This window comes from Onychostoma macrolepis, chromosome 01 (genome assembly GCF_012432095.1).
Source record: "Onychostoma macrolepis isolate SWU-2019 chromosome 01, ASM1243209v1, whole genome shotgun sequence".
In the NCBI taxonomy this organism is placed as follows: Eukaryota; Metazoa; Chordata; class Actinopteri; order Cypriniformes; family Cyprinidae; genus Onychostoma; species Onychostoma macrolepis.
This window is the reverse complement of record NC_081155.1, coordinates 37,104,635-37,120,038: the sequence shown is the minus strand read 5'-3', so window position 1 is coordinate 37,120,038 and position 15,404 is coordinate 37,104,635. Positions and strand designations below refer to the sequence as shown.

The 15,404-nt window shown below is 37.6% G+C and overlaps 1 protein-coding gene across 1 annotated transcript in view; it reads left to right on the top strand.

The window, feature by feature from the left end:
• The window catches only part of pcdh10a (protocadherin 10a), a 63,302-nt gene extending 52,436 nt beyond the window's left edge, over window positions 1–10,866 (top strand). Inside the window, exon 6 of the mRNA XM_058774413.1 lies at window positions 10,791–10,866. Coding sequence (XP_058630396.1) covers window positions 10,791–10,851 — 61 coding nt within the window. The 3' untranslated portion in view covers window positions 10,852–10,866. The remainder of the gene's footprint in view (window positions 1–10,790) is intronic.
• Window positions 10,867–15,404: the final 4,538 nt, after the last annotated feature.

Here is a 15,404-nt window from a genome sequence, read left to right as displayed (position 1 = left end):
TAAGTGACTTTTCATAGGGTGAATCATACAAATAACATTCCTCACAACATTACAAACTTTTATTTAAAGCAAAACAGTATACTAAAAGACAAATGAACAAGACTGTGTACTTTAATGTGGGAGTGCAGAGGTTTAATGAGGGAAATAACTACAATACTATGAAGCACTGCAAAAGACAATCGAAAATGACTGAGAGACATAAAACTATTCATTTAAAATGGTTGATTATATGTACAGAAACATTTTCAGTTAACTGCAAAATATGCAAAGAATGGCATTTTTACTTCTAGAATTTACCTCCCGATTGTTGCATTTTATAGAGTTTGTTGCTAGCATGTTGCTAATGGCACAATATTTGAAAAAAAAGTATAAAAGTGCATAGCACTCAGAATTGTTGAGTATTTTTGGTACTGAAACAATATTTACAACAAACATTTCTCAACCATGGATGGTCAAAGTGTATTCTTGGATTCTTAGTGAAGATTCATATTAGGGCTGTCACGATTCCTCGATTCAGTTTGAGTATTCAATTTTTAAAAAAATCCTCCTGTGTCGAGTAACCAGAAGTAGCGCATTCCACAGATGAGAAGGCTGCATGATAGGCTATATTAAACACATTTAAAAATCATAATAAAGCATAATGCTGTTGTGAATTCACAAAAGCTACAACTGAATTAAATAAATGTATGTGATGCAGGTTTTAATATATGCACTTTAATTATTCACATGTTTATTGGTTACGCAACATTACGTGCATCTTAGAGTGGCTTTGTTCACAGTAAATGCTGCTCCACACAAACTGTTATCATTTACATGTGTGGAGCATCTCAAACTCCATCTCTGCATATCGTTGTGAGTTTGGGTTTATTATAATGTTCAGCTGGGAACGCAACGTGCACCACTTCATCAGATTTGTAAAAGATTTAAATAACTTATAAACCTACGCAAACACAGGATAATATATCAATATCTTTATCAATATGCTAACTTTTAAGAAAAAGCCCAAACACTCACTCTGAGTTTACACATTTTGATGTCCACATAAAGAAATGGCCAAATATTAAAGATTAAGTGGACATTTGAATGAAATGTTGTTTAGTCAATAGTAAACAAGAGATTAGATTGCGCTGTAAAGTGTAAAAACAATCGTCAGGAAGCTGTCACCCTCTGCAGCCACTTGTTACAATGTGTAATGTACATTAGCTCTATTGCTTGTATTTTGACAGTTTTGTTCAATAAAACCATATGATTGCTTGCTTTTGACACTTTATTTGAACTAATTTATTCGTATGTAATTGAAATAACTTTTTATTACTACAAAATATTAATTACAATTATCTGATTACTTGATTAATCATCAGAATAATCAACCAATTACTCGATTACCAACATAATCGTTAGTGACGGCCCTAATTCGGAGTGGGATTCTAGGGTCTTCTGGTAGATTACTTGCTGGTTCAAGTCAAAAGAGCCCACATAACTTAGGTCATTTCACCAAAGCAGGTCTAAAGGATTTATTTTTGTCCATTTTTTATCTGACGAAGGTTTATCTAACGTCGAAAGGAGGACCAAAAAGAAAAGTAACAATGACAGATATCATTCAAGTTTGTAGCAAAAACACAGTTGTGAGTTTAATGCCAAATGTTAATATTTATGGTTATTGAACATTTATTAATATTTAGGGTCAAGTGTTTACAAAGACTGAAATTTGCCTTTGTATGCATCAATTATCATTATTCACCTAAAAAGTGAAATGAAAATTCTGCCATCGTTTACTCGCACTCAAGTTGCTTCAAACCTGTATGAATTTCTTCCTTCTATTAAACACAAAAGCAAATATGTCAAGAATGTCACTAACCAAACAGTTGCCGGTTGACCTTTATTTTAGGGTGAGTAAATGATGACAGAATTTAAATTTTTGTGAATTCTCTTGACTTTCAGAAAAAAAAAGAAAAAAAAGATACAAAAGCTGTCAATGGAGAGGTACACATGTGTACCTTATGTATAAATATATACATAAGGTCCATATAAATAAATATCCATATATATCCATACAAATACCTTATATACAAAAGGTCCATATAAATATATATATCCATATAAATATCTTAAGGGTACATATTAATACCTAAATGGTATTACATATTAATTTGTACCTTTTGAAAAGATACCTCCACAGTGACACCTTTTGTACCATCTGTATCTTTTGACATCTTTTTTTTTTTTTTTCTGAGAGTGTTTAAGTAGATTAGTAATATATGAGTAAATTTCTGGCCCTGTTCTTTTTTTTTTTTTTTTTAACAGAGAGATATCATAACAGCAGTAGCAGTGAGAAGTAAAAGTACAGTTACAAATGTTACTTCAATGGAGAATCTTGCCCACATACACACTTACGCACAATTACACAACTGCACACAAATCTAGCTCTCTGAGCGATCACACTCTAGAACAGACTGAAACAACACAGGAAAAAGAATAGGAACATATACTAGAACTGTATCCCACAAGAAACTGAGCACAGTGTGCGTGTATGTGAGATCTCTCCTTCATGATGCCTTTGAGGTGTAAAAAATAGATTTGCTCCCTGGTGGAATGACCCCTGTGGTCCTTCAAGATTTCTCTGTTGGACTCTCTCAGGGTGTTCTTGTAACTCTTACTGAACACACACACACACACAGACAGACACTTCATTTCACTTACACTGATTATGTGTTTTCAGCACCTTAATATGAATCTTCAAAATACTGCATTTGGATCGACTCCAGATACAATTTACTGAAGCAATAAAAACTCATTTTTTCTTCTCCTACAAGAATTTAACATCACTGTGTACTGCTTAAACTGCTGTACTCCCTGTACATAATACAGTGTGCATGTGTGAGCGAGTACAAAAAAAAAAAAAAAAATAGGAAGACTACAATCATTATTCTCTGATAAAACAGCACAGGCTGTAATGATTTTAATCATTATAGCAATTGATTTAAAGCTTGTTACAGTGCTAGATCATTCAAGCCAAAGAGAGTCTGACTAACAGTTAGAAGTCCTCAAATTGACACTAAAAGCTCAAGCCCTGGAACATTTCATGGAGTCTAAAAGCCACTAGTAATTATAAACGGAGAAAAAATTTGCAGTCTCTCACACATACCCAATTACAGTCGCTGGGTTCATTTTATTTTGTCCAGAGATGAATCTAAAGTCTTTATGTTAAAAACGTAGCAGTGTTAGTGCAGGTTTCTAGTGTGATTTAGTTTTACGTAATTATTGACCACCTATAGACAGGCTATTAATACTAATGTACCGTCAAGAATTCTATTTGTAAATAATTTGATGTATTGAAAATTAGTCAATTAAATTATTTAAAAATAACTTAAAAAGCTCAGTAGGGTGATGGGTGGGATATAATTCACTTCTTCTATTTCTGATTTAGACACTGTATTTCTGATTCAAAATCCTTAACGATTCCTTAAACTCCGATAACTTCAAATAAGAAATGTACTTTTGCATTAATTGCCCTCAGCACTTTGTTGCTAAATGATGATGTAATTTCAGATTTGACCATTAAAATAAATTTAAAACAAGTCTGGCAAGAGGTTCATTTAGACAGACTTTTTAATGAGGCAAAAATGCAGTTCAATAATTGGTTCTAACTATATATTGTGTCATTAAAGGGTTTAAAAATTTGAGAAGTTTTAAAATACAGGTTAAAATATGACTTTTTATGAATATAGATATGATATTGTACTGGAATTGGTATTGTTTTTTTTTCTAATTTACTCATTTTTGCTAGTATTGGATAGGGATAATCAAGGACCACAATGGAAATAAACCATATGCTTTATTGTGTTTATTTTATCCTCAACGTTTTTAAAATGGTATGGAATATTTGTGTTTCTTGTGCAGTTTTGTAAACTTGTAAAATAAAATAAAAACTAAGAAAATGACACACAACAACAACAAACATTATATACTACTATTATTGGTTATATTTTATTATTTATTTTACTTTTGATAATAGTAATTGTTATATTAATATTATTTAACATTCATTTAAATAAAAATAAATAAATGACATCGCCAAATCATGAGCTTTGCCCACCCTGGCAACCACCCCTCTACCTATTCCCCAGTTGGACCTGCATTCAAGAGGCATTAATGGAAACTAAAACTATGAATATCTTTCAAACCCTTTATAATTATAAAAACAGCAAACAACAAAACTGCAGTGAGTTTTTTGTGAGAACACCGCATACACATTTACACTATTCAAAACCATAAAATGCTCAGCTCTGACAAAGACACCCACATCAGTGGTTAAGGCGAGCTTTGATTTGAATAAAAAAAGAAGGAAAGACGGCTGGAAAAGTCCCGGCCTGTAAAAATAAGGCTTTGTGATTGATAATGTTTTGGGTCTAAAGGCGCAGGATCAGCGGTACTGGCCTGGGAACAGTAATTTTCATTAGTGTAGGACAGAAACAGTAATGGAACAGTATACACACACACTCACAGCAGCAGCAGTAGGAATCACTTCCATATGTGACGTGAAACATTTTAGAGTGGCGCAGGCCAAAAGTACATATCCAGCTTGAACTGCACACAAACAGTGAGGGTACCATCAACATGACACGCAGACTACACAAACTTGACTCATGGACGAGATAAGAGTGTCATTAGCTGGAGATTATGTGAGCGGCATACTGCAGGTGGTAAATAATGAGGGCTTTTTCAGAGTTATGGATGCTGAAATGACAAATAATACCACAGGCCAGTCTATATCTCACATGGCTTCTGCTCAAGAGTACAGCAGATATAATAGTGTGGTGCCAAAAGAAGACAAACCCAAAATCAACAGGAAGAACATAACACAAGAGAGGGACTAACGCTAATGGAGTCCTAATGAATAAGCTTTCTGAAGACCAAGGTTTTTTTTTTTTTTTTCTTTATCACAGACATTCAAAAAACACAAATTGGTGTTTCTCATGGAAGAGGTCAAAAGCATCCCCTGCTCTAATAAAACTATAAAGACATAAAAAAAAAAAAATAAAAAAGAAAGATATATATATATACAGTCATGGCCAAAAATATTGCACCCTTGGTAAATATGATCAAAAGAGGCTGTGAAAATGAATCTGCATTGTTAATCCTTTTGATCTTTTATTAAAAAAATTCACAAAAATCTAACCTTTCATTGGATAATAAGAATTTAAAATGGGGGAAATATCATTATGAAATAAATGTTTTTCTCAAATACACATTGGCCACAATTAACGGTACCCTTTTATTCAATACTTTTTGAAACCTCCATTTGCCAGTTTAACAGCTCTAAATGTTCTCCTATAATGCCTGATGAGGTTAGAGAACACCTGACAAGAGATCAGAGACCATTCATGATGCCATGTGTCTAAACAAGATGTCCAGGACCTCCAGCAGAAATATAGGCCCACAACATCAAAAATACAGCAGTATATTTCATTGTACACATGGGGCACTTTTTATCCCTGTGTGCACCAAACCCATCTTGAGTGTTTGCTGCTAAAAAGCTAATTTTTTAGTTTCATCTGACCATAGAAGCCAGTGCAATTTGAAGTTCCAGTCGTGTCTGATAACTGAATATGCTGGAGTTTGTTTTTGGATGAGCTAGGATAATTTTTCTTGAACCCTCCTGAACAACATGTGGTGATGTAGGTGCTGTTTGACAATTTTTTTTAAGGTTTTCTGACCCCGAGACTCAACTATTTTCTGCAGTTCTCCAGCTGTGGTCCTCGGAGAGTCTTTGGCCGCTCAAACTCTCCTTCTCACCGTGCATTAGGACGATATAGACACACATCCTCTTCCAGGCAGTTTCGTAACATTTTATGTTGATTGTAAATTCATAATTATTGTCCTGATGGTGGAAATGGGAATTTTCACTGCTCTAGCTCTTTTCTTAAAGCCAATTAACTAATTTGTGAAGCTCAATTATCTTTTGCTGCACATCAGAAATATATTCTTTGGTTTTTCTCATTGTGATGGATGAATAAGGGAATTTGGGCTTTGTTATCCCTCCTATTTATATTTCTGTGAAACATGAAGCCATGGCTGGATAATTTCATGTTCATAATCACCCTGGAGTGCTCAAAATTGTGAATATGAATAGGAATATACTTCAGAGATATTTTACTCATAACAATTTCAATCAGGTATTGAAACAATATACATAACAATAATTGTGTCCAACGTGTATTTGAGAACAAACATTTATTTCATAATAATATTTCCCCCCATTTTAAATTCTTATTATCCAATGAAAGGTTAGATTTGTGTCAATTTTTTTAAAATAAAAGATCAAAAGGATTAACAATTCAGATTAATTTTCACAGCCTTCTTTGATCATATTTACCAAGGGTGCTGATATTTTTGGCCATGACTGTATATATATATATATATATATATATATATTATTTTATTTTATTTTATTTTATTTTTTGAGTATGCCTAATATCTCCCAGCATGTAAAATATAAAGATCACGTACATTCAAAATGTCCTTCCATTCAAGTTTGATCCCTTTCAAACACCAGCTGAGCCAACTGGGACTTTCATTTGTGAATCATTGAGCGTCTATGGTCCGTAACATTTCAAATAGTATAAAGACAATTCTCACAGGCCGCAATAGAAGACACATTTAAAATAAATAAATAAATAATAATAATAAAAATAAAAAAACTCCTTGATTTAGCTCCTTTACACCAAATGTGCAGAAAGATTTGCAGAATAATTGTACTTTTACATAATTTGATTTACAACCTGATTTTGAATTATATTCTAAAAAATATACTATTTTGTTCATAGTTCATAGAATTTTCTAAGTACCTCCGAAAAGGTATGAATGTGGTAATAATTGGTAACACTTTATTTGTGTCCTCGTTACACATTACATGTACTTACTATTATAATAACAATAAATTATGCATAATTACATGCAAGTAACCCTACGCCAAACCCTCATCCTAACCATAACCATATAGTAAGTTCATGTAGTTAATTAATATTACCCAGTACTTAAATGTATAATTACACTGTAACAAGGACACCTTAAAATAAAGTGTAACCTAATAACCATCTGCACTATACAAAGTCAAGTCAAGTCAAGTTGAGCTTTATTGTCATTCCGCTACATGCGGGGCATACAGTGGAGCGAAATGTCGTGCCTCACAGGACCACGGTGCTACATAAATACAGGCATACAACAATGGAGTAAGACAATATAAACCTATACACAACTATCCTACTGATAGATTTTGACTATAAATATAAATATACTATCTATAAAAAAGTACCTATACAAACTAAAAAATACAAACTATACAAACTATACGAATGCTTCAGATAAGTACTGTACATGTGCAAGGAGAAACATTGAGTTCAAGCAGCTGGCTGGGGAACAGTGCAGGATGATTTGTAGTGCATGAGCATGTAAACATACATATATTACTGAGTTCTTTTTGTGGGATTTGTGTACACACAGCAGTGTGTGTGAAAAGTGACTAGTGCGCATAGAGGAGGAGAGTGTGCTACTACAGGTGGTTTGTACAGGCCCACTCACCTGTGTGTAGCACACTTCGAATTGCACGTTACATGTTACAGGAGGTAGGGGGTTTGTATGGGGGTTCAGAGAGGGGCGGGGTGATTTGAGTTCAGGGCTCTCACAGCCTGGGGAAAAAGCTGTTGAGCAGTCTGGCAGAGCGGGCTCTGATGCTCGCACCGCCTTCCTGATGGTAGGAGCTGGAAGAGACTGTGGGAGGGTGTGTGGAGTCCTTCACGATACTATTGGCTTTGCTGGAGCATCGTGTGAGGAAAATATCCAGGATGGAGGGGAGGGGCACCGATGATCCTTGCAGCGGTGTTCACTGTCCGCTGTAGGGTCTTGCGGTCTGCTGCAGTACAGTTCCCGTACCAGACAGTGATGCAGCTGGTCAGCACACTCTCAATGGTGCCCCTGTAGAAAGTGGTGAGGATGGGTGGAGGGAGACTTGCTCTTTTCAGCCGGCGGAGGAAGTGTAGGCGCTGTTGTGCCTTCTTGGAGAGTGACATGGTGTTGGTGGACCAGGTGAGATCCTCTGTGATGTGCACCCCCAGGAATTTAGTGCTGCTGACTCTCTCCACAGGCGAGCTGTCGATGGTCAGTGGGGGGTGATCACCGGAGTTTCTCCTGAAGTCCATCACAACCTCCTTTGTCTTACTCACATTGAGGGACAGGTTGTTAGTGCCACACCATTCAGCCAGCTGTGCCACTTCCTCTCTGTAGTGCGTTTCATCGTTGTTGCTGATGAGGCCTACCACTGTTGTGTCATCAGCGAACTTGATGATGTGGTTGGAGCTGGACTTGGCAGTGCAGTCGTGGGTCAGCAGCGTGAAGAGCAGCGGGCTGAGCACACAGCCTTGTGGGGCACCTGTGTTCAGTGTGGTAGTGCTCGAGGTGTTGTGGCCGACACGGACTGACTGAGGTCTTCCGTTAGAAAGTCCAGGATCCAATTGCAGAGGGAATTGTTAAGGCCCAGCAGGTTGAGTTTATTTATGAGCTGTTGTGGGATTATTGTGTTGAATGCTGAGCTGAAGTCAATGAACAGCATTCTAACGTAGAGTCTTTATTTTCTAGGTGGGTAAGAGCCAGGTGGAGAGTGGAGGAAATTGCATCGTCCGTGAGCGGTTCGGACGGTATGCAAACTGGAGCGGATCGAGTGTGTTGGGGAGGCTGGTTTTGATGTTGTGCATGACTAACCTCTCAAAGCACTTCATTATGATTGGAGTCAGTGCTATGGGACGGTAGTCATTTAGACAGGACACAGGTGATTTCTTTGGTACCGGTATGATTGTTGTGGATTTGAGACATGTGGGGACGACTGCCTGGCTCAGCGAGGTGTTGAAGATATCTGTTAGGACATCTGTCAGCTGTGCAGCACAGTCTTTCAGTACACGGCCAGGTATGTTGTCGGGACCCGCAGCCTTGCGTGGGTTGATCCTAGATAGGGACTTCCTTACGTCGGCTGGAGACAGACAGAGCGCCTGGTCGTTGGGAGGTGTGGGCAGTTTTTGTGCAGGTGTGTCATTCAGCATTTCAAACCGTGAGTAAAAGTGGTTGAGTGTATCTGGGAGGGATGTGTCGTCATCACAGGCCTGTGGCGGGGGCTTGTAGTCTGTGATGGTCTGAATAGCTTGCCACAGGCTCCGTGTGTCACTGCTGTCTGTGAAGTGATTGTTGATTTTTTGAGCATATGACCGTTTTGCATTTTTGATGCTGCGGGACAGATTGGCTCTTGCTGTTTTGAGGGCTGCTTTATCTCCTGATCTGAATGCTTCATCTCTGGTCTTTAGCAGCCCACGAACCTCTGCTGTCATCCATGGCTTCTGGTTGGCGCGTGTGGTGATGGTCTTGGTGACTGTCACATCATCAGTGCACTTTTGGATGTAAGCAGTCACAGTTTCAGTGTACTCCTGCAGGTCTGTGTGGTTGTTGTAGGTGGCCGCCTCTTTAAACATGTTCCAGTCTGTGTCCTGGAAGCAGTCCTGCAGTGCTGAGGTGGCATTGTCTGGCCATACCTTGATCTGTTTGTGAACCGGTTTGGCCAGTTTCAGAAGTGGTCTGTATGCTGGGATTAGCATAACAGAGATGTGGTCTGAGTACCCGAGGTGGGGGCGGGTTCAGCTTTGTATGCGCTCTTAACTGTTGTGTAAACAAAGTCCAGTGTGTTATTTCCCCTTGTTGCAAAGTTCACATGTTGGTAGAACTTTGGCAAAACTGTCTTTAGGTTTGCGTGGTTGAAGTCACCGGCTATGATGAAAAAGCCGTCGGGGTTATTTGTTTGTTGTTCGCTGATGGCGCTGTACAGCTCGCGGCGCGTCCTTTGCATTTGCGCACGGTGGGATGTATACCGCGACAATAACAATGGCCGTGAACTCCGCGGCAGATAGAACGGTCGACACTTCACAAACATAAACTCCACCAGCGATGAACAGTGTTTTGTCACTACCCCAGCATTGTTACACCATTCTTTGTTGACGTACACACACAAGCCACCGCCGAGTCTTACCAGACAGTGATGAATCTCTGTCCGCGCGGTAGCAAGTTAGTCCGTGCAGCTGAATGGCGGAGTCCGGGATGTTGTCGTTCAGCCATGTTTCAGTGAAAACAAACACACAACAATCCCTTGTCTCATGCTGTGTAGATCGACTGAGTTGAATTAAGTCCAGTTTGTTTTCCAGAGAGCGAACGTTTGAGAGCATGAGTGTTGGAAGAGCCGGTCTTGTGGGGTTTTCCTCAGCCTAGCTCGTATACCTCCGCGCTTACCGCGCTTCCGTCCTCTCTCACACCGCTTGACGCCGCCTTGTGCGGGTAGCGACAGTAGGCGAGGCCGCGGTCTCGAGGTCCGGCTTCAGCAGTAAACAGAGGCCTCGTAGCTTCTCAGTAGCCGCCGGCGAGTTGGTCTTTGTATGCGTTGCCGATATCCAAAAGTCTTTGGCGAACATATTTGAGTTTAGGAGTGATTTCCTTATGAACTAGCGGTAAATTTACACTATTTGGAGACGAACAGACGACATTAAAAGACAAAAAAGCACCGTCTTTGGGACCTGGAGCAGCCGCCGCGTCTGATCGCGCCGCCATCTTGGGTCATACAGGGTTTGTACTGTGGCCATTCCTAATGAAAGTAGCAATACCGTCTGTCTGTGTGTGTGTGTGTGTGTGTGTGTGTGTGTGTGTTTGTGTTTGACCATGAAGTTGTAATGAAAGCAACATTTCTGTCTCTTTTCTGCCAGCTCTTCCCATCACAGCATATTTCCAGTCTCAAAGGGGACAGAGGAAGGAACACACGCATAAAGGAGCCATTCCTCAGGGTAAGAAGAACATCTACATACTAAAACAGCACTTACATGTTTTAATGTATTTACCAGCACTACACACACACATGCACACCTTGAATAAGTACAAGGTGGCATATGGAGAGCCTGTATCATCAGGGAGCTGTAGTAAAGGCATGCTAAGCTCATGACTCGCATGCTGAACACATACAAAGACATCCACGGCCCAGAACAGATACATAAGAGAGCCTGTGTTTGCTTGGAAACATCCCTGCTACATGATTTAAAGTTTTAACTTCTGCCCAGGATGACATATTACCCACGTCCAGCCGAGGAGAAAAAACTGCACCCAGGACAGCACTGAGGAAAAAAACCTTGTTTTCTCTCATGTTGGAATTTCCCGCCAGAACTGTACCACTAGGAAATGTTGACTTTATTTCTCTGTTTTTGCAATTCTTTGTGCAAGTTCCTTTTTCATTTCTGTTCAAGACTGGACAGAGAATGCTGGAAAACCCTTATGCCAAAGGACTCCACAGAGAAGACAAAAAAAAAATGAAACTGTCTTCAGGTTGGCTGGTTTTACAAGCTCATGTATCACCTATGACAGCTTCACTAAGAGATTTCCCTAAGATACATTACAGGCTGAAGTCATACAGAATCTGCTGCTTTCCAAACAGTTACAGACTCCCACTGTAAACCAAAGTACAATGTTTAAACATTTTTAAAACAAGATCAATTTACCTCAAAAGCTATTCAAGGTAAAGCATATAATCTCTGTGCCACCTGTGGCAACAACTGGAAAAATAATGAATGGCTGTTTTCAAACTGGTTTCCTGAAACATTAAGACTGAAATGTCTGTCATTGGTTGACCAAACAGATAGCCCTGCCCCTATACTTATAGTATTTGTTGAGTCAATCTTGCTGTGTGGTCCTGATCGGAATTATATATTGCTTTAATATACAAATCAGCATTTTTTTTATAGTGCCACAGAGTCATAGAGTTTAAAATTTCAAGGGGAAATCGACTCATAAAATGGCTTACTTGCTTATTCTGGATATTAAGGTTGGATAGGAGAAAGCATTTTAACACTAAAATTTAAAAAAAAAAATGCACATTTCACCTTGAAGCCTTGTTATTAGAAAATGCACCGTAATTACTAGTGTAGTGTGTTGTTTGGTTCTGACCAGTTGTTTAACGTGTATATACTTGCCTACATTGATTATTTTATTTAATATTAATAGCTCTAGAGACTTAATGGTTGGGATTTTTATAAGAAACCACCTAGAACATCCTAGAAACACCCTAGAAACCACAAAGATCAAAGTTTTTTTTTTTTTAATCAATGGTTAATCAATTTGAATCAATAGAAAATGGTTATTTGTAGTGGAAAAGGGATTTCTAAGGTGATTTTAAAAAGGTTCTTTTAAGAACTTAACAGAATTCAAAATAGTTCTTCTGTGGCACTGCTGAGAAAACTCCCTTTTTGGAAACTATTTTTAAGAGTGCAGAAGTGTTGAGTATTGAGCCTTCACTGCCATATCACAACTATAATATAATAATAAAAACTGAACATAGGCTTTACAAAAAAGGTACTGCGATGGTATCATGGTGTGGTGTTGGTACTGTAATGTGAACCATGGTATTCAATGATTGATAGTATTTCAAAAAAATATTATGGTATTGTCATGTCCAAAAGCAAATATCATTGTGATTTTTAGAAAGTAAGCCCTGGAAACCTCGACTGACACTGACAACAGTCAGTGTTTTTCAGCCTGTGGTCAAAAACAGGCATTCTATCATTCACTGTCTCTTTCTCTCAAGCAAGTTTGTTTATGAGGGACTGACGGCAAACAGGCATCACGCTGTTAGTGCATTAGACTGAAGACATATGCCTGGATAATGAACACAATTCTTTCACTAGGCCACTGACAGCATGTAAGAGACTCACCCCACCTTCACATTCCACATAAATAATGCTATCTATCTAGTTCCTGCTACATGATAAACAATGTTGGAGAGCCGTCAGATGGACGTACAACAAATGCGGGATTTGAAAAATGTGCCACATTTCACATCCCGCTTCATCAAAGCTTAATAAACATCAAGATGAGAATTTGTTAGCGAGTTTTCCTTGTACTTCACAGGGTTCTTTAGAGTAAAATTAACTTTTAATAAAAATTTATACAAATAAAGGAACAGTAATGACTTGATGGGGGAAAAAAAGTCCTTTCTCAACATTAAAGGGAGATTTCACCCAAAATCCCAATCTGACTTTTTCTCTCAAAAAGGTTACCTAAGTACCTAAAGTACCTAAATGTTTAGCAGAATTTTTAAGCTGCTCTTTTCCATAAAATGAAAGTGAATTGTCGCCACATTTTCCACAATAATATTAAGCAGTACATCTGTTTTCAACGTGGATAATATTAAATGAAAATGATATGAATAAATGATTGATTTCTGAAGGATCACGTTGACACTGAAGATTGGAGTATAATGATGCAGAGAATTGAGCTTTACAATTACCAGAAATAAATAACATTTTAAAATGTGTTAAAATGGAAAATAATAACTTTAATATTTCGCAACATTACTATTTACTTTTTACTGTATTTATGACCAAATAAATGCAGCCTTTTAAAAACATGAGGTGAAAAAAAAAAAAAATGGTAGTGTATTGTTTTCCGAAGCCATATATTAATTTTGTGACAAAGAGAGCAAAATTATGTTGTTATTTGCTGTAAAATAAAATGAAATAAAATACAATTAAATAAAAAAAAATTATTAAATTAAATTAAATTAAATTAAAAATAACATGAGACCCAAACATTTTTATTTTATTTTTTTGACAGAAGAACAACTTGAAAAATCTGTTCTACACAAAATATTTTTTAAATATAAATATAAAGATGATACATAATTTTCATGTTTGTGTGAACTAAACTGCACATAATCCAATATGTCAATTGTGTGAATTCTGCTAAATAAATCAGGCCATTCCAAACAAGCACAGATTGTACACAGGCACAAGACTTTGCCTGAGGAAGCCACAAAGAAGCAGATGCCACTGAGCGTGAGAGAGAGATTTGGAGATTTTCTGACTTCACCTCGAATCATCTTTGCAGAAAACTGTTCATTTTAAGCTGCCCAGGTTGTAGGCTGTGCTTAATGACGAGAGTTATCTCCCATGAGCACATGGTGCTTGGATACGGCTTAAACACACAGCTGAACACTGAATGTTGATGATTGCGAATTGAAGGGTGATGCCAAAGGTTAACAGCAAATTTATTAGAACACACACGCTCACGCTCACACACACACACACAAATATGCTCTTGCATAGTCTAAAACTTTCTTTAAACCAATGCTATCAAATCATGACCACGATTCTAGATTACAGAACCGTACATGCCTGGGTCCACAGCAGGTCCCGTGAAGCTGATCTTCAGGTCTATGAATGCTAAATCAGGTCTGATCCAACCTCTGTGCCATCAAACATCTGCTGTTGAATAAACATTGTTTACCTGTGTAATCGATGAGGGAGCATTGAGAATCCAGGGAGAGTCTTGCAGCCAGTGAGTCCCAAAGTACACCCTAGCAATTCAATGAGAGAGCGGCGAATCATATGACACTCTTGGGTCTGCAGTTACAAAGGTAACCTTCCCTCACCTGGAGTTGAGAAGAGACTTTACAATGACACACAAATGAACAGAAGTCTCAAAAGACTGTTAATGTAGCTTATCTGCTGGAGTGTTGCACTAGAAATACTAATGTCATGGGTTTGACTGAAACAGAACAACAGACAGACAATAGCAAATCAACCAAGAAGCTCTATGACACTATGAAAGCTATCTGTTAGTATTCCCATTTATCTCAATTTTTTCATGGGCACTCAGTTATGGACGCAGTTGTTTTTGAGGCGTAAATGCCATGTGAGTAATCGTTGTTGAGCCGTGGGGAAATGATGTCATGATGCTAATTGGCTGATATTACCACAAAAAAAGAGTACAGACACAAACCCTTCACTATCAACGGTCCTCAGCTATGAGATGTTAAAGGCAGTATATATATAAAAAAAAAAAAAATACAAAAGTTATTTTTTGAGACCCCTCATGATAAAATAATAATAATAATAAATAAATAATACATTTATTTCAAATGTATTTCTACCTTTAAATAGTCATTAATACATTAATAGAGATGTTTTGTTTTGCCCACAAATTGTAGTAATGAGATTTACCAGCAGGGTAATCAAATCAAATCAAATGCATACACACCATTGCATCACTTTAAATTACATGATTTTAAATGTAAAAATAAAAGGAGTTATTCAGCAAACTGTCCATGCTTCTCCATTTCATACAATGAAAAAAGATGGAGAGCAGTGGCTGTCAAGCACCAAAGAAAGAAAGAAAAAAAGAAAGAAATTTGATGAAGAAGGGGAAAAAAAGCATGGAATGTGGAGTCATTTCAGTACAATTACAATCTTTGTCTACTTTGCACATTTTTTAAAGTTAGAGATATTAAATATGAGTGTTTGGCCATTAAAAATGTTGAACTGAAAAGCTCAGCA